Below are 25,782 nucleotides of genomic sequence, written 5' to 3' on the forward strand. Positions count from 1 at the left end.
CAATGCTTTTGCATACGTTTAGTTTATTTATAATTTACGAAAGCCAGCATTGATAAAAAATTACTTTGATAGAAAAAAAATTAATTTACGAACACGCCGTTAATTCTGCCAGCACTGTTCAAGTGGTTTGTGCTAGCCTTCTTTATATCGACAATTTCAAAAGGAGAAATTTGGCGCAAGTTTTGAACTTTGGTTTTGGTTTTCGTACTTGTTGTTTACTCAGCCCACTTAAAGAATTTAATTTAATTAATGAAAGATTGTTACCTTTTGGTCAGTTTTCATGATTTTGTAATTATTAAAGTGTTCTCAGTTTGCCGGAGTCATTATGCCTTCTGCATCCGATGAGCTGCTGAAAACGAGGCAGTTTCTAAAGACGCGCTTGCAGTACGATGTGACGAACTTCCGAGGGTACGAGAAAGAGTGGCAACACATCAGAGATCTGCTCTTCCGGACAGCAGAAAACGGTGAATCGAACAGTGCTTTGCTGCTTGGTTCTAGAGGATGCGGAAAGACAACGGTAAGTTTTTATTTGCTGTTATTTATTAACATTGGCTCATACGTTTCGTTCCTTAGCTCATAACTTCCGTTCTGAGTGACCTGTTACCGGAGGAATGTTTCCGCAAGAATACCCTCATAGTTTATTTGAATGGACTTCTGCACACCGACGATCGTCTAGCACTGAAATCTGCCACAGCCCAGATGAATCTAGAAAATGCAGTAGACGGTAAAGTTTTTGGCTCTTTTGCCGAAAATTTGGCTTTTCTGCTGGAATGTCTAAAAGCCGGCGACAGGAAGAAGTCCAAAAGCGTTGTGTTCCTGTTGGAAGAATTTGATCTGTTCTGCTCCCATCACAATCAGACGTTGCTCTACAATCTGTTTGACGTAGCTCAATCCGCTCAGGCTCCGATTTGTGTTTTGGGTCGGTGACGAACTTTAAATTTATACAAAATAAAATAAAAGTTAATAATATTTTTATGTTTTTCAGGAATCACTGCCCGACTGGATGTAGTGGAACTACTGGAAAAGAGAGTGAAGTCTCGTTTTTCCCATCGACAGATTTTCCTATTGCCCGAGGATAACAATTTTGAAGGGAGGATTGAATTGTTCAAAAGTTTACTGAAATTGCCTTCAGAAAAAGTAATTTTCAGCGTATGTTTCATCTACCAACATGTTAATCAATGTGTTTAATTTTTTTTAAACAGGAGGTTAAAGAACTGATCAAGAGCAACAAGCCTTTGCCAGTAGAGTTTGTACAGAATCAAGAAATGCCTCTCCTCCGGCGGAAAATGAATTACGAAAACTGGTCTTTCTCCAGCAAATGGGTCATAAACTGGAACAAACATATCGACTCGCTAGCTAGTAATACTAGAGTTTTGAGCGTAATGCAAAACTTGTATGACTACGATATCGTCGAAGGAACATTAAAAAACTATCTATTTGAAGTAGTTTCGTTACTAGATCCCTTAGAAAACCCCCAGATAACCGTAGAAAACATCCAGCATCTCGGGCAACAATTTGAAGGTGACGATAAAGTTTTGCTTGTTTGTGGTCTCTCGGTGCTGGAACTTTGTCTAGTGATCGCTATGAAACATCACTCGGAAATCTATGACAGAGATCCGTTCAACTTTGAAATGATACTCACGCGATACAACAAGTTTGCGAATTCGAGCACTACAATGCAAGGGATTGAACGGAGTGTAGTCTTGAAGGCTTACGAGCACGTGAAAAATTTGGAGTTGATAGCTCCGATCAGCCATGCTACTTCCAAGGTGCAGAAAGAATACCAACTACACCGGTTACTGTTGACATACGGGCAGATTTCCCAGGCAGTTTTGAAATCGCAAAATCTCCCAACTGAAATTTGTCAGTGGGCACAAAGTTCATTAGTATGAAGAAGTAATGTAAGTAAAATATTTGTTAGTTAAGGTTGTTGTCTTAAATTATTTCATCTATAAATGAAGAATATGGCACATCATTACATTGTTATTGTAACGTTATTTTTAAAAGAGACCTTGCACTACGATTTAAGAGAATTTGAGTTCTAGCGGAACATGAATCAAATAAAAATTGCAACGTTCGAGTCAATAGCAGAACAAACTTCTTATATAAAAAATATTTTTACTGATCAAAAAGAAATATTCCAATAGTTTATACTCTCTTTCGTGATGTTCCTTCATGTGTTTGGATGAAATACTTGTAATGGTTTGGGCTTTAAGAAAAATATGGTATTCAAAAGAAATCGGCCGAAAGGAACCAAAGTTATTGATAAAAAACTGTTTTTTCATGTTTCTCCTGAACAAAATGTCTCAAAATCTCATACAAACTTCAGGCACAGATAAAAATAAAAGTAAAAAAATAAATGTACTGGTAGCGACATCTTATGGATGTTAGTCCACTTACGAATTGGTTTGAATTTTAGGTTGGTAATCTCACACACGTCTTGAGCTCCAGCCCGAACTCTGTTCTCTGTGCTTCAGGTTCATTGAGCGACTCCTTACCGTGATCCGATCTTACCCGAATTTGGCATGAGATCTTATACTAGGCCTAGGACCAGTTCAAGACACCGGAGTTTGAACTTTCGAACCCATAAAAATATTAAATCCTTGAAAAGATATTTTATTTTAAAGGAAAGTGACGCAAAAACAAAGTATTTTTTCCTTTTATTTTTGGATAAACGTCTCGGTAGTCGAATGGTTAGCGTGGTAAGAGGGTAATCGCTGGTCCACTGATGGCATGGGTTCGATTCCCATCGAGGTACTGGGTGCTAAACGTTAATCTTAAGTTGTCCACGTCATTTACTCAGTCTGTAAAGCCTAAATCGGCTAAGACGGTGTATGTCCTAAAAAAAAAAAATAAACAAAATTCGTTTGACTTTTGGTTTAAAGTTTCGAGGAATTTTTCTTCTGAAAACTTTACGAATCAAAATCTTAATGCTTTGATACAAAACCAGTTTCATTTAAAAGTTGTTTTCGTTAGTTATATAATGTAATTAAGATTTAGATATAAAAGCGTTTATTGATTGAATAATTTTTAATTGAAAGAAATATTTTCCGTTGTTCCGAAATTACTGTTAGGAATGTTAAATAATAAAAAGAAGGAATTAACATCTTAAATTCATTTTTATTTGCACAAATACTGGTTGACAAAGTTTGCCTTTCTGGCCTGAGGGCATTCTATGTGGGCGCTCAATAGACAATAGACAATAGCACTAATTTTTAATGTGAATTTTAATATAATAGCGCCAGCACTAAATTTTACTTCGGAAGTCCGGACTTCCGACTTCCGAAAGACTTCCGACAAAGAAAAGTGAAGTACTAGATTGTCGGAAGTCTGTGTTTTGTTGCCAGTTCACCAGCAACGTTTCTAAAAATTATATTAAAATTCACATTATAATTTTTAGAAACGTTGCTGGTGAACTGGCAACAAAACACAGACTTCCGACAATCTAGTACTTCACTTTTCTTTGTCGGAAGTCCGGACTTCCGAAGTAAAATTTAGTGCTGGCACTATAATACTTCGTAAGTCCGGACTTCCGACTTCCCACAAAGAAAAATGAAGTACTAGATTATCGGAAGTCTGTGTCTTGTAGCTAATTCATCAGCGACGTTTCTAAAAATTTTATTAAAATTCACATTACTGGCTTTCCTCGCCATCCGACTGGCAAATGCCGCTGAAGATCGGGCCGAAGATAATCAGAGGGCTGGATTTGGGGCGGAATCAGCCGTGTTCCTGTAACAATGCTATCGCTTATATTTTTTTTTAAATATTCACTTTTTGATTAACGGATTAACATACCATTTTTCATCCTGAACCCTCCCTATATAGCTAACTAAATCTCGTGTCTCAGATCTCAGGTCTCATATTTTAGGTCTCAAGTCTCAGGTCATGAGACATGAGACATGAGACATGAGACCTGAGATTTAAGACCTGAGACCTGAGATCTGAGACCTGAGACCTGAGACATGAGACATGAGACATGGGACCTGAGACATTAGACCTGAGACGTTAGACCTGAGACATGAGATGTGAGACATTAGACCTGAGACCTTTTTTTTTTAGTTGATCACCCAGGTGGTAAATCTTTTTTACGGATTGCATTCCAAGGCACGGCGAGCGACCGAGTCCCCCCAGTATGCTGCTCTGGGTCCATGGGTGCAATTGGACGACTCATGATACTAAGTACCCCTACGCCATGAAGTCCACCTGGGGCCGCAGACCTGGTTCCCACCTCGAAGTACACTATGCTTCAATAGTGGGAGGTCTATTCGCGCTAATGCGCTCCAAGGCAATACTCATTAACGAGACCACTTCAAGCAAAACCTCTCCTCCTTACGATTCGACGCCTGAACGCTCCTCTAACGACTTGAGAACCGACATCTCCTCGCAGTGACTCGAGATTCCCACACAAACCTCTCCTCTTCGCGACTTGAGGCCTGATCTCTCCTCTAACGACTCGAGATCCGCCTCTCCTCGCATCGACTCGAGGCTACCTCTCCTCTGCACGATTCAAGGCCCGATCTCTCCTCTAACAACTTGAAATCTGACCTTTCCTCGCAATGACTCGAGGTGACCACTTGTACCCCTCCTCTTGTTGATAAGGGGGCCTGATCCCTCCTCTTACGACTCGAGACCCGACCCTCATCATAAAGACTCGGGGTTGACCACACAAACCTCTCCACCTGAAGGTTTGAGGCCTGAACTCTCCTCTAACGACTCGAGGCCCGACCTCTTATCTTAAGGGTTCGAGGTTTGTCACCTTGCCCGTCGTGTGCCTGATCGAGAGCAGCTTATCCTACACAGAAAAAAATCTGAATCCTTAACAGCACTGAAATTGAAAACCCTGCATATTACATGACCTAGAACGCGATTTTGTTATGTAAATTTACTAAATCAAAAATAATGGAACCATTAACAGCACTGAAATTGAATCACAATAATATTACATGACATGGAACACGATTCTTTCATGTAAAATTCCGTCATTTGCTTCTTTTTGTTTACATCATATGTGATGTAATTCTCCAGATTTTTTTGGTTGTGTGAAAACTGAAATCGAGATCTATGAATATTACATGACATGGAACGCGTTCAAGTAATGTAAATTTTTAAGTTCGTTGATTTCAACTTTCATGTAAATATTGAGTTGAAATGAGCGAAATAAAACAATATTTCTGAGTCCTAGCGAAAATAAACTCAATTAATTTTGATAAATGAAACGATCGATTTGCACTTCTTCGCCTTCTTCGGCGATTCGTGAATTTGGCTCTATTTGTTCAAATTTCAGTACAGCGGTACAAGAGGGCATAAAAAGGGATTACATTGACAGTTCCTTGGATGTTAGTTTTGTTAAAATCTCTTTAATTTTTCAAGTTGTGTGTGCATGGAATAAAAAAATAGTTTACAATCATCTCTAAAGATTACATTCCTAGAAATTTTATGACATGGATATTGTGGATATCTCCGGTTTTAATCCGTGTCCAAATTTTCAAAAGCTGTGGATGGTGAGTATCAGTTCTATTATCATCGCTAGGAATAAATAAAATATGATTTTTTTATTGCAGGACAGCTCCGTTCATCTAACAATAAGGATACAGGAAAGGCTGTAGCTCACGTTCACCAACGATGGTGTACGAAAAAGTTCCATCGCCCATTACCAATCAAGTTAAGGTGTTAGATTTGAAAAAGAAACCAGGTGATCCGCAGTAGGTGAGGTGTTATGGATCTGAAATTTACAGACGTTTAAAATCCAGCTTCAGTTCAATGGAACCTCATTCTGGATCACCAACAGCAACATTAGTAGAAGCACCGTTTTAATTAAGGAAAATCTGAGGTAAGGAACCGGAAAAACGCGCTTGCATTGTCGGGATGTATCGAACAACTCCAGAGATACTTGTGGCACATCTGGGCAGTTTTTAATGTTTATTTCACACAAGTCCAACAACTTTGCTATTTCTGACTGCAGACTGCAGTCCAAGATGTGCCGAAAAATGGGCAAGCATAAAGTGTATATTGGGTGAGTTTTTTAACATGAAGTTTTAAATATGTAGGTTTACTTTTTAATGGAATAGTCGAAGTAATAAAAGTAAACTTTTCCAGATTCTATCCGATACAATCATGTCCGGTTACAAGTTTCACCAAAGCTTCGTACGTTCGAACTAAATTATGGACCTCTCAGACATCGATTTCGGGCTTGGAGTGTCGACGGCGGGAAGTGCTCGGACAAAACCCGAACAGTTTCAACCGCCAGAGGCTTCGCGAAAATTCGCGTTGGATGCTAGACCCCCACTTAGCAGGTCATCTCTACTGAGGTATGTAAAAAATCATCCAATTGTAAGATAATTCCATTTGTTTTATGAATGGAAAATAGCGTTACTCATCTTATTCATATTCCAGGTTACTTGGAACGCGAAAAATCAAGATCTTTTTTCGAGGTTCCTAAATAATTCCGAAGAATCGTGACATTCCGAAAACTTCGATGTAAGTGCATACATCCCGGCGTATTTGCATTCAACGGGACCATCTCCAGCCCCTGCCAGTACAAAATCCCAAATGGTACAAATGGTAAGTGCTCGCAGCTACCGCTTCCGCCGAGAATTCCCAGCTGGGTGAAGCTTTGAAGCAACTTAAGGAATTTCCGCCTTTGCGCGGTTAGTGAATCAGATCGTCGCGAGCGAGCATATCGACTGTTTTTTTTAAAGAAAATGTTAAGTTAAATAGTTTAAGTTGATTGTCGCGCCAATTTTGCAATTACCATTATTCAAAATAAATGTAAACAAAGGTCAATAAAACATGGAAAAAGGAATAAAAAAATTCTTATTGGAAACGAAAAACCGCTACGAAAAAAAAAATCTGTAAAATTACATCACATATGATGTAACCAAGAAGAAGCGTCAAAAGTGACGGAATTTTCCATGCGAGTTTAATTTTACACGTTTTTGAAATTAACAGACGTGTAATATTCAACTCGCACGGAAAATTCCGTCATATGTGATGCTTCTTTTTATTTACATCATATGTGATGTAATTTTCCAGATTTTTTTGGTAGTGTGTAGACTCGCGCCTGTCACGGCACACGCGCGGAACTTAACGCAACGACTCGGATGATTCCCGACGAAGACGTCATCCTACTCCTCTGGTCTCAGGTCTAAGGTCTCATGTCTCATGTCTCAGGTCGCATGTCTCATGTCCCATGTCTTAGGTCTCATGTCTCATGTCCCATGTCTCATGTCTCATGTTTCAGGTCTCATGTCTCATGTCTCATGTCTAATGTCTCATGTCCCATGTCTCATGTCTCATGTTTCACGTCTCATGTCTCATGTTTCATATCCCACACAGAAAGAAAATCTGAATCCTTAACAACACTGAAATTTAAAACAATTTACATATGATGTAAATAAAAAGAAGCATCACATACGACGGAATTTTCAGTGCGAATTAAATATTACACGTCTTTAATATTTTACATGTCTTTAAATTTTAAACGTCTTTTGAAGTTTACAGACGTGGAATATTCAACTCGCACTGAAAATCCCATCACATATTATGCTTCGTCTTTGTTACATCATATGTGATGTGACAGAAATAGAAATTTCTTAAAATTACACGACATGGAATGCGATGAGGACATTGAATTTCTATTTAATAGGATCAGACAAATTAAACAAAGTGTCAAGTCAAAGTCGTGCACCAAAAAGTATTTTTAAGCAGTTTTCTCGCGATTAAAGTTCCCAGAGATCTTCGTGAAGCAGGAAGCGGTTCTGGAAGCAGCTCCAAGTTATTCAACTTTGGATTCGGTCTTCGAGAAAAAATAAAAGTGTGAATGTGACTCCTAATATAAAAAATTGTGAGATTGAAAAAATCATTGTCACCAAATGAAATAAATTAAATTAATTACAAAAAGGTTTAAATTTTATTATGACATGAGATAATTCCATTCTTGAATCATAAATACCTATAAATAAAACAAAACAGATTCCAATTGGAGAGTTTTTCTTCCAATATTCAGTGGTTTTATAATTTACATCATTTTTATTTTACATGTTGCCAAATTCTACATCATTTTTTATTGTACACGTTGCAACATTTCACTGGCGTGTAATTTCCAACTAGCACTGAAAACTCCGGCATATATGATGCTTCTATTTATTTACATCACATGTGATGTGATTTTACAGATTTTTTTCGTTGTGTGCATGTCTCATGTCTCAGGTCTCATATTTCAGGTCTGAAGTCACATGTCTCAGGTCTCGTGTCTCAGATCTCAGGTCTCATATTTCAGGTCTCAAGTCTCAAGTCTCATGTCTCAGGTCTCAGGTTTCAAGTCTCAGGTCTCAGGTCTCATGGTCTCAAATCACATTCTTAGTCTCAGAGTTAAAATTTTCCCAACTACAAAAAGATTCTAAGTGTTTTCCTTTGAAAAAGAATATTTTCTCTCAAAAACCGTGTTACTTCGCGAAATCCGTGTAAAAAAACCGTGTTAATTCCCGATAACCGTATAAAAAAGCCTTGTAAAAAACCGGGTAAAAACCGCGTAAAAAAACCTTGGTGTATATGGTCGACAAATCCGAATTCAACACTGTAGGCACCTCAACAAAAGTTATTTGGTGATAATCGGTCCAGGGAATTGCAAGTTACAGCTGGGGATTTTTTTTAATTATCTGACGGGTTTGCGCCGGGGGTCTTCAGATTTTCCCCAAAATTGAAAATTTGGTTCATTTTTGCGACTTAAAAACACATGTATTTTTTCAGATTTCAAACATTTTTATTTTTTGAGTTAGCTTCGGTTAGATTTTTTTGTAAATAAAAAATAACCATTTTTCAAAGCTTCATAACTCTGTTGTTTCTCAACGGAAATTATAAAATAGCACATCAAAATGCATTGAAATTTTATCAGCTTTCCAAATAGAATAATTGAAAAAAATTAAATAATGACCTTCAACATGAAAAGTTGTAAATAAACTTTAAATGGCGTCTAAAAGTACCGTCTGCACCACCGAATATTTTGCAAAAAATGCCGTTGTGTAGCTCGATTCATGATGCAACTTTCATCTGAAAACACCAAAGTGGGCCATTAACACCTTGAAGAGTTATGAAAGAAATAATGACAATAAATCTCTTTTTTTGCATCGAAAACAAACAATGGTCGAACAACTGCACTCACATATGGAGATAGCAAGCCCTTCTAACAACATGGAAACAAAAGAACTTACCAAAGCTGGTAAAAAACACTATTTTTTCGTCCTTTTCAGACTGCCCCTACTCGCATAACAGTCCCTTATGAATTTTCGGCATTTCAGGTCAACATAAGGCTTCAACGTAAAAGACTAAAAAAAGAGGTTTTATTCTAGAAATTTCGAAAAAAAAATATTAATTCGTTGCTGTCCTACATGAAATATACCTGAATAACAGTCCCATATGTGAAATACTACGGATTTAGTTACTTTTCAATGTTTCTTTCGGCGAAATAGTCTTTTGTTTATTGCTTTGAATCATTTAAACATTTTTTTTAACTCACTTGATGTCGAATGATGCACACTAGTTTTCGAAGGCAGGTCTGACTTTCTTTGGAATGACTTCCTGAGCGAAAAACTATCGGATGCAATCAAAAATCGTATAAAGATTCAACTTACAATGTGGAATTCATGATATTTTTTTGCAAAAGTATGTTTCTTTTTCTGACAATTGCATTTAGAAGTTCAAAATGATCAAATTTAAGTCTTAGAAAGAAGCTTGGTGAGAAAAGTATATTATGTATGGAACTGTTATGCTAGTAGATTCGAAAAAGGTTTCAAATATGGTCGATTAAGAGTCCCATAATGATTAAAAATTGTGCTCTCGACCTTACCAATAACCCAATTTCGAAAATTTCAGGTCTAACGATTTATTATGACAACCTAGAAACGATTTTCGTTTATGCTGAAAGTGGTGGTCACAATTTAAAAATATATTCCAAAACAGAAAAAGCTGATTGTCTCGCTTGCTTATTTTTGTATATGGGACTGTTATGGAAGAAGGGGCGGTAGATTGTTGCAGCTTAACTGACTTCATGTTATATCCAAAAATCTAATAACGTATTCGTTTATACCCAGTTTTGCACCAGGTCACAACAAGTTATACACATTTTACTGTCATTTTTAGAAGTTTATGCGTTAAGTTTTGCATCCGTAATTCCCCAGATTTGATTTAAAATGGACGGTGGAACACTGAAGATTCGTGTGTGAGCGATCGAGGTAGTAAAACACTGACGACGAATTATGTTCGTTCTAGTATGGTAAACCTCAAAACTGGGCGAATGTAGAAAACGAATACGGTAAAAGTATCATATTTTCATCATTTTACAGCCTGGGCTGGCCATACTGAGCTCTTTGATTATTTCTACAACATTTGTGCCACTTTCTCATACTTTTTTGATCAATGGGAAAGGATTTTGGTGTCCAGTGCTTAGCTCCCGATATAAAAACTATGTAAAGCACGTCTATATTTCATTTTTTTAATCACGTTTTTGTGATCCCAAACACAGGGACTGGACCTTCTACTATTGGCATTGATTATGCTTCACAATGATCTTTGATCGAAAAATTAGTAAGTTATATAGTATATGACCAGGTTGTAAAATCAACATTCCCATTATTAGTTATATCACTTAAATAATGCGATACTCAGACTCAGAATTTTGGTTAAAATTTAAAGTCAGTTTTGCTGCAAACACTCTACAAAGCACGAAAAAGTAGTGTTTTTTACCTGCTTTGGTAAGTTCTTTTGTTTCCATGTTGTTAGAAGTGTGCGCTATCTCCATTTGTGAGTGCAGTTGTTCGACCATTGTTTGTTTTCGATGTAAAAAAAGAGATTTATCGTCATTATTTCTTTCATAGCTCTTCAAGAAGTTGATGGCCCACTTTGGTGTCTTCAGATGAAAGTTGCATCATAAATTGAGCTATTCAATGGTATTTTTTGCAAAATATTCGGTGGTGCAGACGGTACTTTTAGACGCCATTTAAAGTTTATTTACAACTTTTCATGTTGAAGGTTTTTATTTATCTTTTTTAAACTATTTTATTTGGAAAGCTGATAAAATTTCAATACATTTTGATGTGCTATTTTATAATTTCCGTTGAAAAATAACAGAGTTATGTGACTTTGAAAAATGGTTATTTTTTATTGACAAAAAAATCTAACCGAAGCTTACTCAAAAAATAAAAATGTTAGAAATCTGAAAAAATACATGTGTTTTTAAGTCGCAAAAATGAACCAAATTTTCAATTTTGGGGAAAATCTGAAGACCCCCGGCACAAATTGTCAGATAATAAAAAAAAATCCCCAGCTGTTTTAGTTTGGCGGATCGACTTTTTCAATCTGAAGCCTTTAAGTAATTAATATATTCATGTATATCACAGACACCCCCACAGAGTGTAAAATTTTGAAAATTCATAAGTAGTCTGCTACCAGGAAAAGTTCTAAGATTTTATAGAAATTCCAGCGTTTGCGAGTATTTTGTAACGGTTTTTTGTCATTGGTGGTGATGAAGTGGCTCAGTTGCGAAAATCTAGGCGCTGGTTAAGAACATACTGTGAAGAGTTGCAGTAAAGAGCAGCGTCGAAGGTATGTTCCACTTATTGAAAAAGTATGAAAGTCTACAGAAGGTATTTGAGCTATTCTTGTATTTTTTCGATTCAGGTATCAGGTATCAGAATGGGGGTAGGCTTAATAGCGGCACGTTATCCAAACATACGGGAAAATTGTGCCTAGCCTTTTTTATCCAAGATTTCATCATTTACCTGAGAAATCTGAAAAACCTATAAAAGGAAGAAATAAATTCAATCTATTTAAGATGGCATAAAGCCTTTCCACTAGGGATTATTAGCATTAAAGCTCTTTTCTACATTCGGTAAGGAATGATAGAATGTTTTTCAAGTTTAATTTCTTAAACTCAGATTCGCTTAAAGCGTAAGATCCCAGAGTACGAAAACGTAGTCTGGCAAATGAGGGACAGTTACATATAAGATGGAAGGGATCTTCCACATCTGATTCACAACTACCACATACTGGAGATTCAGCACGCTGAATGTTGTGCATGTGATAGTTGAGTTTACAATGACCGGAGAGTGCTCTGATCAAGATGCTGCAATGAGATTTATTTAAAGTTAATAAGTAACTCGATATGATTGGAGATGGTTTTTCTAAAAATAATTTAGTTTGACGACAAGTGTCCAACTCTTCCCAGTATCGTTCATGCTGGTTAGAGGACCAAGTTTGAATTTGGTTTCTGAACCAACATGGTGATATTGGGACAGCCGGCTCTGGTCCGTAAAATTCCTTTTCCGACCCAGCTCTAGCGAGTTCGTCGGCGCATTCGTTTCCAAAAATTCCCTTATGTCCGGGTACCCATAGAAGGTTTAATCCATTGCCTTCAGCAAGTTCTTCGATTGCTTTCCGGCATGCGATTACCAGTTTTGATCTAGAACTGGAAGCACTGAGTGATTTGATAGCTGCTTGGCTATCTGAACAGAAATAAATTGTTCTGAACATAATCTTCTTTTGAAGTGCAATTTGCACTCCATACATAATAGCATATAGCTCAGCCTGAAAGACTGTACAATATTTTCCTAGAGGTTGAGCATATTCTATGTTCAACTCGTGACAGTAAATTCCTGCACCTGCACGGCCGTTTGATAATGAACCGTCAGTATAGAATACAATATGAGAGGACATTTGGTCCTCTACGAAACCTGATAACCATTCTTGAGGAGAAGGAAATTTGACTTTAAACCCCATGTAGGGAAAACTACTCGAGAGTGTTAAATCGTTTGGCGCTAGATTAAACTTGTTCAGTCTAACTAATTCAGGCCACACATTTGTATGACTCGATGATCTTTCGATATTTCCTGACAGCCAGAGACCAACTGCCTGTAGACGAAAAGCACATGAGAAGGCTTCCTGTTTTAGGAACAAGTGTAGAGGTTTGATAGAAAACAGAGCCTCTAGTGCTGCAGTAGGAGTTGTAGTGAACGATCCGGACATCCCCAAAAGACACATTCTTTGAAGGTGATTTAGTTTAGTCCGAACTGTTGCAACTTCTCCTTTCTGCCACCACACTGGACACCCATAGGCCAGAATTGGTCTTACTATTGTGGAGTAAATCCAGTGAATATGTTTGGGTTTGAGTCCCCAGTTTTTTCCGATTGCACGTCGGCATTGTCCGAAGGCCATGCATGCTTTTTTGATTCTGAATTCGATGTGATCAGACCAGTTTAATTTGGAGTCAAGAATGACACCCAAATATTTAACTTGATTAGACACGCTGATTTCGGAACCATAAAACAGCAGAGGGCGCACCCCGCGGGTGATACGTTTTTTAGTAAATAAAACAATATTAGTTTTTTGAGGATTAACTGAAAGTTCTACATGAGAACACCATCGTTCAACAGAGCGCAGAGCTTGTTGCATTATATCAAATAATGTGCTTATGCACAAACCTCTTACCAGCAGAAGATAATCATCTGCGAATCCATAGGTTGGTATTCCACGGTCATTGAGTTTTCTCAACAAGCCGTCTGCAACTAGGTTCCACAAAAGAGGTGATAGTACACCTCCCTGTGGGCAACCACGTGTGCTAACTTTTGTTATTGAAGCCTGTCTTAAAGACGAATGAAGATTCCTGTTACTTAGCATTGCGCTAATCCAGTTAGTTATAACACTAGGCACTCCATGAAGTAGTGCCGCATCCATTATTGATGTAAACGAGACATTATCAAATGCTCCTTCTATGTCTAGAAAGGCTCCTAGACATGATTCTTTATGTGAAAAACTATTTTCAATATTATGTACTACGTTGTGCAGAAGAGTTAAAGTTGATTTTCCTGTTTGGTATGCATGTTGTGTCGCATTAAGCGGATGTTGGGCAAGACATTCTTGCCTGATATGATGATCAATTAAACGTTCAAGTGCTTTTAATAGAAATGAACTTAGACTAATAGGACGAAAGCTTTTGGCTTCGTCGTATGATGATCGTCCCCCTTTAGGGATGAATTTCACGGCTATCTGCCGCCAAAGTTTAGGAATATATCCATGAGCAAAACTGCTTATCATTATTTTTCTTAATATGTGTTTGAAATGATCGAAACCTTTTTGAAGCAAAACTGGAAATAAACCGTCACTTCCAGGAGATTTGTATTGAGCAAAACCATCGATTGCCCATTTGATCGATTCTGTAGTAACTATTTTCCGAGCAAAATGCAAGGAATCTAGACTTCCAGAAAAGAACTCAGGCTCTATCGATGAATCTTGATCAACACATCCTGGAAAATGAGTATTGAATAGACAACTTAATGTTTCTTCGTCGTTTGATGTATAATCACCACTAGGGGTTTTAAGGTATGAAACCTGATAATCTTTTGATTTGGCTAAGACTTTATTTAACCTACTTGCTTCGTGCAAGCTTGAAATGTTTGTGCAGTAGTTCTGCCAACTTGAGCGTTCGGCAGCTCTTGTTGCTTTCCGGTAAGCTCTGCGAGCCAACTTGAAGGCATCAAAACCTTCCGTGCGCCTTCGGTTCCAAGAGCGTCTGCAGTTTTTTCGTAATTTACTGAGATTTGAGTTCCACCATGGTGTACTGTTTTTGTTGAATTTCAACGTTCGTACGGGACACGCTTCTTCATAAGAATTTAAAATAATTTCGGTGGTTTTTGCAACCACTTCATCCAACTCAGAAGGAGTAGTAATTTCAGGTGTATATCCATGAAATTTAATAGCAATATGCTCCATATAAAGGTCCCAATTAGTTGTTCTTGGGTTTCTGAATGTAATTGTTTCTAAAAACTCACCTGAGTGTTCAAAATAGATAAACCTGTGGTCAGAAATCGATTCTTCGTTAGGCACATGCCAATTTGAAATTTCCTGAGAAATTGTTCTAGAACAAAGTGTGATGTCAATCACCTCTTCTCTGTCACACCTAACAAAAGTTGGTTTATTTCCTACATTTAGAATTTCTAAATCAGTGCTGCTTAAATATTCCATTAAATTTGAGCCTCTCAGATTGATATCTGAGCTACCCCATACAAAATGATGAGCATTGGCATCACAGCCTATTACAAGAGGTGTATTTTGTGATTCACAGAATGAAATGACATGATTGTTCATATGGTAAGTATGCTGAACAGTAGACGTATTTTCTATCAGGCAGCGAAACCTGAACGACGCAAATATCTCTTGTTGTTAGATTGGGTATAAGTGTTGCATTTAAAGAATTGTTTATCAATATACATGCACGAGGCATTATTCGGGCATTAGTCATTCCAATTACACTGAACACAGTAAAGTTTTGTTTGAGCAAATTCCCTAAGTAAAAAGTTCCATTTCGGAAATAGGGTTCTTGGACCAAGGCGATTGATGCAGTTCCATTAAGGATTAAACGACATAAGTTAAGTGTAGCGGTTCTTTTGTGCTGCAGATTTATCTGTGCAACCTTAATAGAAAGCATTTCTATCAAAGAATTCCACACATAATTCCATCACACACAAGAACCTCTGCACCTTCATATCGACGCATGAAGCGGGGTATCCCATACAGGATGAAAATTTTAAAATCGTGTGTATAATCTGAATCCCACGAGTTGCCAGGAAAAATACGGCCCTTTGCACCAGTGCCTGGCTATAGTGCAGACCTTAACAACGTTCTGCTTAAGATAGGATTATTATACACCCTCCTACCCCCACTTTGGGGCCCGCAGGCACAGAACCACCTTGAAGCGGGTGTTTACAAAATTTAGGAGAATACAACTCGTGCATGCGCATTAATAGCAATAAGCACAATTGGTGAATCCTCCCTGAAGAAACTTGGCTTGGAACCAAGCCAAGGTTCCCCCCTCCCAATGTGATAGTCGCATTTGAAGAATGACTAACGCATATGGGAAGTACTGGATAAGTCGCCTTTTACGACGTGGACCAGTATCCCAGTGGTAGTATTCTATAAGCCGCCACCACGCAGGAAAAGTTCTAAGATTTTATAGAAATTCCAGCGTTTGCGAGTATTTTGTAACGGTTTTTTGTCATTGGTGGTGATGAAGTGGCTCAGTTGCGAAAATCTAGGCGCTGGTTAAGAACATACTGTGAAGAGTTGCAGTAAAGAGCAGCGTCGAAGGTATGTTCCACTTACTGAAAAAGTATGAAAGTCTACAGAAGGTATTTGAGCTATTCTTGTATTTTTTCGATTCAACCTTATAGCCAAGATTTCAAAGAATGGCTTTGGTTTGGTTGATTCGATTTGATTGTGTATAAAAAGATTCTAGGTTGTTGAAGTATATATATAAAAAGTACGGGAACTTTATTTTCACCCTGTACATTGTAGGAAATAAGGCTAGTATAAATAAATGAAACGAAAGTTGTACACTGAAAGATTGGCAACACGGTAAATAGTAAACGAGTGAGGAGCGCACAGAAATATTCGGTTGGTCAGCAGGGTTGCCAACTATTTTTCGGAAAAGTCTGGAAGATTTTGGGAAAATGTCTGGAAATATCTGGAAAAGTCTGGAATAGCTTACTTTTGGGAAGGGTGTGACCTTTTTCTTTTTTTTGGTCGCCAGATCCCAATGTTGCAGATAGCCACTACATCGTTTGTTTCTGAAACTATCACTTACGTGTTCTGTTTGACTCTCTATTTAACGCACAACTCGCAGCCCGTGGCATAGAGGATAGCCTGCAAGTCTTCCAAGCCAGCGGGAGTGAGATCGAATCCTGATCACGGCATACATAGTACACTTTCTGTGGATTTGAGGTTTTAGCATTTGTAAGATGCTAGCCATCATATCCTCGAAAGATGTACGCTTAGAGTTAAGAAAAAGGAATCTCTTCGAAGAAACATCAAGTTTCATTGAGATCCTGTATGTGTTTGTGTTCGTTTAACTTCAAGCATTTGCCATTATTCCTAGCTTTCAACCACTTCTGCATTCAAAATTCATTTATTCGAATCTTTTACTGCCATATCTCATCATGACCATTTTGAATTTTCATAGTTTTTAGAACAATTTACGTCCTAAGCCAAAAGTCTGGAATTGTCTGGAAGAAATGTCAAAAGTCTGGAAATCTGGAAACCTGAAAAAATGTCTGACAAAAGTCCAAAAAGTCTGGAAGATCCAGACAAAATCTGGAAGGTTGACATCACTGTTGGTCAGCAGTCGGAAACATGCGTGAGCGTCGGGTAAAGAGAGAGAAGAAATGTGTAGAGTTCTGAAGAAGAGAGTGCGTCGCGCATATAGTTGGAAACAGGGTTGCCAACATTTTTTTTTGAAAATCAGGGAACTGGTTAATTAAAAATCAGGCAAAATCAGGCAACGTATGTAACGTAAATTTCACACAAAGTGATGACCTTTTTTTGCTCATCACTTAACATTTTCAGTTCAATATGTGTTGTGAGCCTACTTGGCTGAATTATTCCACTCAATCAAAGCGATGCAAAGATTTCTTTTCTTAAATAACAATTAAAGGGAATCTTCGATTGTTTTCATTCGGCCACACTTTCACCACTGACCATACTGACTGGACACTCGATTTCGTTTTCTGGATAATTTTTCCAGAAAAAAAACAAAAAAAAATCCTTTTTCCAACAGTACGCAATGTCGATTCCAGAGTGCGCATCGATCGATTTGAAGAAATGCTATCCCAGTTAGGAAATGCCACCCAACTTTTAAAATAAAACACGCAATTTCTACGATAAAATCGGGCTAAACAGGACCATTTTTCCTACAGGGCATTTTTTGTCAAATTTTTCAGGTGCGCCACCTGCCGTCGGTATTGCGAACCTGCAAAAGCTGACAACAAAAAATTAGACAGAAAATGGTTGAATTTTTGTTCTAAGAGTCAAGTCAGTGTGGTCAGTGCTTTCACTTTTTATCTTCAGCAAAAAGGAAGAAGAAGAAGAAATGTGTCTAGCCTAATTTTTACATAGTGCTCTGGATTAATTCAACTTTTCCAACTGTTTTGATCCCTCTAAATTTGCGCGTCTTGCTAAAAGTGTGTACGATAGATCGCGGAAGAGACTGTGTATGAAGTTAAAATCGAAAAATATCTCTAACATCGAAAAAAGTGAAAACAAGGTTTTTGCAGTTGACTTCAGTTGGCGGCACATCTTATTGTTCACGTTTCATTCTTTGCTGGCACGAACGAAGAAAGAGCGGTAATGTCAAAAGCAACACGTTCCGTTTCATCATTGCTTATGGCTGACAAACAAACAACAAAACGTTCGCGTGAGGATCTTACAGACGTTGGTTCCGAAGATGTCATCAATCTGACGCAGCTCTGGGAAAAAATCAACGATTCCTTTTCGAGGATGGAATCCAGGATGATCTCTCTCAACACACAACTCAGTGATCGGATCGACTCCGTCGAGCAACAGTTGTCATCGCTTAGAACCCAGTGCACCGAGCAAGTTAAAAATCTTGACGTAGCCGTTGGTGATTTACGTTCTGAAATAACCGAGTCTTCCGAACGGTTGGCAAAGTCTTGTGAAGTTATTATATCTGGTGTACCATATACCTCGGAAGAAAATCTCATCGATATGTTCCAGAAGATTTCTACCACTCTCGGTTTTACAAATCATCCAATAGTTAACCTTCAACGGCTGGCAAGACATCCGATTCTAACTGGTTCTCGCCCACCCATATTGTGTGAATTCGCTTTAAAAAGTGTCAAATTAGAATTCCAAAGACGCTACATAAACCATCGTTCGCTATCGCTACGTCATGTGGGCTTTGAGTCGGAAGAACGCATATACATTAACGATAACCTCTCAGCTAGTACCAGAAGAATACGGGTTGAGGCGATTAAGCTGAAAAAACTGAACAAGCTTGAAAAAATAAGCACCCGAGATGGTGTCGTTTACGCTAAAATAAACGGCCAGGCAGAAATGATCGCTATTAAAAACATCGATCAGCTTTCTGCTATTCGCAATGCAACCCTTTCCTGAATAAGTTTTTCGTTTCCTTCCCAGCATCCCTTACCGCTCCTAAAAGTCAACTTTACCTTTCCTAGCAAATATCTAATTCCTTCCCACTATTCCCGTGAATCCAATCCCTAAATATCCCGTGACTCCTTACCCTTCCGAAGTCATATTCTACCATGACTTCAAAAAAAAAAAAAAAATCAAAACCTTCTCCTTGTATAACTCTACTTTCCTTCCCCTTTTCCCGTGACTCCTTTCCTTAGCTATCCGTGATTCCTAGTCCTTCCGAAGTCATTCCCTAAAATGACTTCAAACTCGTCTACATCCAGGCGTTTACGATAACCGAGTGATGTGAGTGGCGTCATCCGAGCACAGCCTTCCACTGCAGCATGTTTTCTTTGAGACGACATTTAATCACCTCCCGACCTACCGATTGCCTATCGAGACCAAGACGGCCACTCCAAACTCTCAACTCGACTCAGCTGGCCAGAGGCGCTATCTAATCCGCTGATGTTAGTGCGTGCAACAACGACTACGACGACCTTTTACTGGGCAACTGATGACAGGATGAGAGGGTTCAAGCACTCAGTACTACCATGGCCCATATGGTGTTGGTTTCCGAGCCATCAATGAGCTGTACATCTAGGGGGATCCGAGGCTGTCTCGAGAACGCTATTGCTGCTTTTGAAGACGATCGCTGGAATAATGATGCTGTACGCCGTGAGTTTTAAACGATGATTTTTTTTTTATCCGAACAATGTTATACGAGGAATCAAATGTGCTGTAGTTTTGATTTTCGCACTTTTTGCATAAAGTAAAATCTTTTGTTGATTGAAACAGATTGAACCTAGCTTTCAGTTTTCTACGTTCTGTTCTACTCATAGTTGAATTAACCTGGAGTATTAATGATAAATATGTAATGAAATTAACAAGTGAAATTGAAATTAGATTTTATAAGTTTTCGCTTTTCGTCGTTCTAAATGTAGGTTCTGCTCGTAGATCTTTCTTGAATTTTGACTTAGTCGTTTTTGTTTTTGCTTATGGATAGCGTTTCCAGTAATGATACCTCCACGAACTTCTCAATTACTCGAGCGGTGATTCAAAGCATTCTTTTGAATGATAATCTCAATATCTGTCACCTCAACGTACAAAGTTTATGCGCCCGTCGTCTTAGCAAGTTCAATGAGCTTAAAAATATTTTTAGCTCAAGTAAAGTCGATATTATTTTCATGACTGAAACATGGTTGAGCGATGTAGTTAATAATCAAGTAGTAGATATTAGTGGTTACAATCTCATTCGTAATGATCGTAACAGGCATGGTGGTGGAATTTGCGTGTACATAAAAAAATCCATTAATTTTGATATAGTTGAAAAATCAAATGACAGCAGGAGCGCTTTGGGTAATCCCACTGAATTCATTTTGATGAAAGTGCATTTGGATTCTGCTAATCTTTTCTTCGGAGTCTATTACAACCCACCAGATGTTGACTGTTCTGAAACCGTACAATACCATGTGCAACAGTTTTCGTTAAATTGCAATAACAGTTTTCTCATAGGAGACTTCAACACGGATTTACTGAAAAACACTCGTAGGATATCTAAATTTAAAGAAACAATCTCGAGCCTCTCACTACGTTGCATAAATTCGGAACCTACTTTTTTCCACAGGCATGGCAACTCTTTACTTGATTTAATTCTTACTGATACACCTGACGAAGTCAATCGTTTTAGCCAAGTTTCTGCGCCAGGCGTTTCTCATCATGATATGTTAATTGCTTCATTAAATTTCAGAAAAAATCAAGAGCGCAGCGGTTACTGGTATCGTGACTACAAGCATTTCAATATGAATGAACTCCATACAAATCTGAATAATGTATATTGGGATCCTTTTTATAGCATAAATGATCCCGATATGCTTGTCGAGATACTGAATAGATTCTTAACAGAAATACACGATCTTTATTTTCCACTGAAATTTAGAAAATTTAGACAAAATAGCTGGTTTAATAAAGACATTGAAAGGGCAATAATAAATCGAGATATGGCGTATAGAACGTGGAAGCGTTCTCGCTCTGTGAGTGATAGAAACGTTTATAAATTATTAAGAAATAAAGCGACAACTCTGATATCGAAAGCTAAAATTGAACAGGATAAACGTCAAATAAATTTAAGTATTCCTGCGAGAAAGTTTTGGGATAATTTAAAAAAAATTGGTTTGAGCAGTTCCAATACATCTGCTTCAATTTCAAATTCTACTGCATCTGAAATTAATTCCTTTTTCACTTCTAATTTTTCCGCAAATAGCTGTACAGTCCCACAGTTGTCTGAAAATTCTAATGGTTTCCGTTTTAGAACTGTTGAACAGTATGAAATAGTAAATTCTATAGCTAAAATTGATTCAAATGCAGTGGGCATAGATAATATTCCCATTATACTTATCAAGATTGTTCTGCACAATATATTACCTTTAATAACCCATCTTTTCAACACTATAATTCAAACCTCGAAATTTCCTCTCTCATGGAAACAGGTCAAAGTTATTCCTATTCCAAAAAAATCTAACGCTTCTGACATAACTAATTTAAGGCCAATAAGTATTTTGAGTTCGCTATCAAAAGTGTTTGAAAAGCTTATAAAGCAACAAATTTGTGATCATATCAATCATCATAATTTTCTTGACAGGTGCCAATCTGGTTTCAGATCCAACCACAGTACTGAAACAGCTTTGATGAAAGTGCATAATGATCTAGCACTTGCTTTAGATAAGAAAGGAAGTGCACTTCTTCTTCTATTAGATTTTTCAAAAGCTTTCGATCGGGTTGCACATGCTAAGCTTATTCATAAACTTATTATAAAATATAATTTTTCGAAATCTGCCGCTGATATGATTAACTCATACCTCAAGGGTCGTACACAATCCGTTTACTTCAACGGCATTTTTTCTGAATTCTCGGCTATTGATTCAGGTGTTCCCCAAGGCTCAATTCTGGGTCCTATTTTATTTTCTTTGTTCATTAACGACCTATCCTTAGTTTTGAATTTTTGTTTAGTTCATTTATTTGCTGATGATGTACAAATCTACTTGTGCTCTGATGGATCATCTTCTGTACTTGAAATGGCTTCAAAAATAAATCACGATTTAGCAAAAATTCACGATTGGTCAATAACCAACCTGCTTCCAATCAATCCTGAAAAAACTAAAGCTATTTTTATCAACAGATCGAGCATCTCATCTTCTCCTCCCAAACTCTATTTCGATGGAAAAGAAATTTCATTTGTCGACCATGCCGAAAACCTTGGAATAATTTTCGACAAAAATTTCTCTTGGGATCGCCAAATAGCCACCCAATGTGGTAAAATATACGGTTCGCTGAAAAAACTGAACTTGACAACTAAGCGTCTAGACACACAAACGAAACTCCGTCTTTTCAAAACATATATTTATCCTCTATTTATCTACGGTGATTTTGTTTACCATAACGCTTCGGTAAGATCATTAAACAGGCTACGTGTTGCGCTGAACTCGTGTATTCGATATGTCTTTAACATATCAAGATTTTCACACGTCTCACACCTTCAAAAAATATTAATGGGATGTCGCTTCGAGCGTTTTTATGCTTATAGATCAGCTACTGTCATCCATAGGATTCTTACCACAGGAAAACCGGAATATTTAAGAGAATTACTTGTACCACTACAAAGCTCTCGAACTGGATGCCTTGTTATCCCCAGACATTTCTCCTCTTATTACAGTAATTCGTTTTTCGTGAGAGGTATCGTAAATTGGAACGTTATTCCTGTCCATATTAAGTGTATTAGAACAAAGTCAGAATTCAAGAAGGGTCTATTGGCGGAGCTTACAGATTAAGAACGACATTATAATTACAGATTAAGAACGACATTATAATTACGAATAAAGTTAGTGTTTTGGAATCAAAATTAGGTTAGGTACACATTATTATTCAGATTGTAACACAATTATAAGATTGTATCTTACGTTACATGATTAAAGCAATAAATAAATAAATAAATAAATAAATGGTACCTAATCCAGTTTTTTACTACCCATTTTTCATCACATTCGCAAAAATCAGGCAAAATCAGGCATATTTTCAAAAATCAGGGAAATTCAATGGCTTATCAGGTTGTCAGGCAGAGCATCGAAAAATCAGGCATTCCCTGAAAAATCAGGCACATTGGCATCTCTGGTTGGAAAGATAAACCAGTTAACAAACTAATTTCGCGGAAGAAGGATCGGTAAAGAATAAAGTGTGCAGAATTAGAATGAAAAAAACGCGTGGAATTTCGGTCGGTTTCGACATACATAAACGAATGATTGTACTTAAAATAAGAATATTGAAATTTTCTCGTAAACTCATCAAAAACAGGAAGAGTCGGTCGTGAATGTTTTTTTTTATTATTCCATGGATAGCATACGATTTGGGTTGTATAATTAGTCGGAATTTGTACCTTTCTTTGGTACTCACAATTCACACTCTCGTAACACTTTACAATCAATAACTGTTGATATCCCGAGGGGCCAAAACTGGTTCAACATGCCTTATTACAAGTGCGCAACAATAGGAACGATATATGTGAATATTTTATTCATGATACGAACATTGAAAATGTAATTGTGTAAAATGTAGGTATAAATTTGTATTTGCGTATCAGTTTCGTGCCGCAGTTACCATGTCATCAGTTCCATCAAATCTGCCAGTTGGTTTTAATTCATTACTGCTGATATTCAACCTTCTCCTTGCTAAGCTGGGCCGAGTTTTGTTGATGACCGAGCTGCTGCTGATGTTGTTGCTGTTGCTGGTCTTGGGGATCCCGATCAGTGCGATAAATATAGGCCTTGCTCGAGTGAATGTTGGCCGGTTGGCCGCCTCCGGTGCCTTCGAGCGGGACGTACTGGATCAGTTCATCCTTGTTATCTGTCAGCAGCTGTTTCAACTGGTGCACTTCTTTATCCCGAGCCAGGGCACTCAGCTTGCCGAGCAGTTCCGGATCTTCCTCCAGGGCCTTGTCCAGGACATCCCACGAGATAAACTTCAGATCCGACCCGAAGAACAGATCGTCCGAGAGAATGTCGATGATGTGATGAAGGTCCAGGGGTCGAACTTTGTTGTAAACGCCACGATTGACATCGCTTTCACTGTCCTCGGTCATCAGTGGCCGCTTGGCGGGGCTCATCAATCGGTCGAACCAGTTGTTGGAAGTTGCCTTGAGAAGAAACGAAAAGATTTCGATTACGTTACTAATTTAATAGATGGATTTAGTCCCACACTAAACGAGAAACTATACGAGTTCGGAATTCATTTTATCAACTACCTAGTTATTTACCGAACTTTCACGTGTGTTCGGTGAAAATTATCGCATGTTAGGTGCTAATCAATTATTCGGTTTTTGGCAAAAATAACCGAACATTCGGTAAAAAATAACCGAACGTTTGGAATAAAAACGACGAATTTGAAATTATTTTACAGTTTTTTTTGCTGAATATAGCGATATTTCTTTAATAACTACGGAACACCAGTTAATTTTGTAGATTTTTCGATGAAAATTTCTTGTTACATCTAGGTAATTGCCACTTTGCATAATTACAGCTACTCAGTCATAAAATTAATCAGCGAACTGATTAATGTTCATATGTTGAAAATTCAGTACGGGTTCGGCGATTCCATGTATGTATGTATGTACTTCAAACTGTGTAAAAGTCTACAGAATCTAGAATACAGATTAAGAATAAGATTTCAAAAAAAAAAAACAAAATTCAAAATATAACTTTACTTAACACAATGCTGACCTAATACGAGATATATCTGTTTTAACGCTCGCCTCGCAAGTGTGCTACACTTAGAAGCATAACTCAAATGTGCTTCATTTTATCATTAAACTTTATTCGACAAAATTGATACAAAAATTGCCGTAACTCAAAGCAGCTGAATTTTGGGAATTTGGTTCAATGATTTTTGAGATTTAGAGTGCTGAATTCGGCGTTTCTCGGCTATGTTTTTTTTTCGCGGTCCCTAAGGTGTTGAAATCAGAAATCAAAATCAACATTAGGAATCAGAATTCAGAAAAAAAACTCAACGGACAATTACAATCGAATTTGAAAACAAGGGTTCAGTATCAGGTTTCTGAACTTGGATCTAGAATTCAGATTGTGAACCAGACTTCATCTTCGCCGAACTTTGTTTGAATTTGAAACGAGCTTTAAATTATCTTAGAAAATTGTGTGTTGTTTCTTCGAGTTGACAACGACTAATCACTCACAAAATATCCACCACGTCGGCCTATTCTGGGTACACTTTTAGACTGTTTGAGGAAGAAGTTTTCGAAATCACCTCGCCGACCGATGCGCGGAACACTTTTCGATAGTTTGATGAAAAATCCCGGCGTTTCATCAGCAACGGTCACGTAGATAATGATACCCAATAGAAGAAGTAATCTCATTTTTCCGTTAGTTTTTCCGAACGGTGTTTTAGTCTCTTTTAACACTTGTCAGATGAATGCTTATCCGATGCCGATAACACTTGGCATTTATACTTGCGATTTCCGGAATGCGAAATGGAACCCGCATGAGGAGATCCATCCCTATCACTTTACAATGCAAATGTGCCGGCAGTTTAGTAGATATTGATTTTCTTCGGGTTCACTTTGAATTTGTCTGTGGATTAGAGTTCGTTGAACTTCACAGTCTAGTTCAAATACATATGATTTAAAACAGAACTAAAAGAGCAGAGAGGAAAGTGAAAATAAACCTATAACATACATTCTGTTTTTTTTTTAATTGGCAGTAGTTTTCCAATTTAACTTTAATTTATTTATGGTTTCCGTTGCCTTAT

At 37.6% G+C, this 25,782-nt stretch overlaps 2 protein-coding genes across 2 annotated transcripts; one reads left to right on the forward strand and one right to left on the reverse strand.

Moving 5' to 3' along the window:
- Window positions 1–176: 176 nt before the first annotated feature.
- Window positions 177–2,364, forward strand: LOC129755771 (origin recognition complex subunit 4). The gene is made up of 4 exons (XM_055752413.1): window positions 177–517; window positions 574–919; window positions 986–1,137; window positions 1,203–2,364. Exons 1-4 carry the CDS (start codon window positions 326–328, stop codon window positions 1,890–1,892), a joined length of 1,380 nt encoding a protein of 459 aa, XP_055608388.1. The 5' UTR covers window positions 177–325; the 3' UTR covers window positions 1,893–2,364.
- A 20,972-nt stretch (window positions 2,365–23,336) lies between these two features.
- LOC129757192 (uncharacterized) lies at window positions 23,337–25,435 on the reverse strand. Its single transcript, XM_055754323.1, has 2 exons — window positions 25,211–25,435; window positions 23,337–24,157 (listed from the first exon to the last, which is right to left on the reverse strand). The coding sequence occupies exons 1-2, from the start codon at window positions 25,388–25,390 to the stop codon at window positions 23,666–23,668; spliced, it is 672 nt and encodes a 223-aa protein (XP_055610298.1). The 5' UTR covers window positions 25,391–25,435; the 3' UTR covers window positions 23,337–23,665.
- Window positions 25,436–25,782: the final 347 nt, after the last annotated feature.

The sequence above is a fragment of the Uranotaenia lowii genome, chromosome 3 (genome assembly GCF_029784155.1).
Source record: "Uranotaenia lowii strain MFRU-FL chromosome 3, ASM2978415v1, whole genome shotgun sequence".
Lineage (NCBI taxonomy): Eukaryota > Metazoa > Arthropoda > Insecta > Diptera > Culicidae > Uranotaenia > Uranotaenia lowii.

Excerpts from the sequence above, each read along its gene's own strand:
- LOC129755771 (XM_055752413.1), top strand. The coding sequence starts at position 326 with ATGCCTTCTGCATCCGATGAGCTGCTGAAAACGAGGCAGTTTCTAAAG. Across the intron at positions 920-985 it reads GGCTCCGATTTGTGTTTTGG|GAATCACTGCCCGACTGGAT; the intron begins GTCGGTGACGAA and ends TATGTTTTTCAG. Across the intron at positions 1,138-1,202 it reads TGAAATTGCCTTCAGAAAAA|GAGGTTAAAGAACTGATCAA; the intron begins GTAATTTTCAGC and ends TTTTTTAAACAG.
- LOC129757192 (XM_055754323.1), bottom strand. The coding sequence starts at position 25,390 with ATGAGATTACTTCTTCTATTGGGTATCATTATCTACGTGACCGTTGCT. Across the intron at positions 24,158-25,210 it reads GCCGACGTGGTGGATATTTT|GCAACTTCCAACAACTGGTT; the intron begins GTGAGTGATTAG and ends TTTCTTCTCAAG.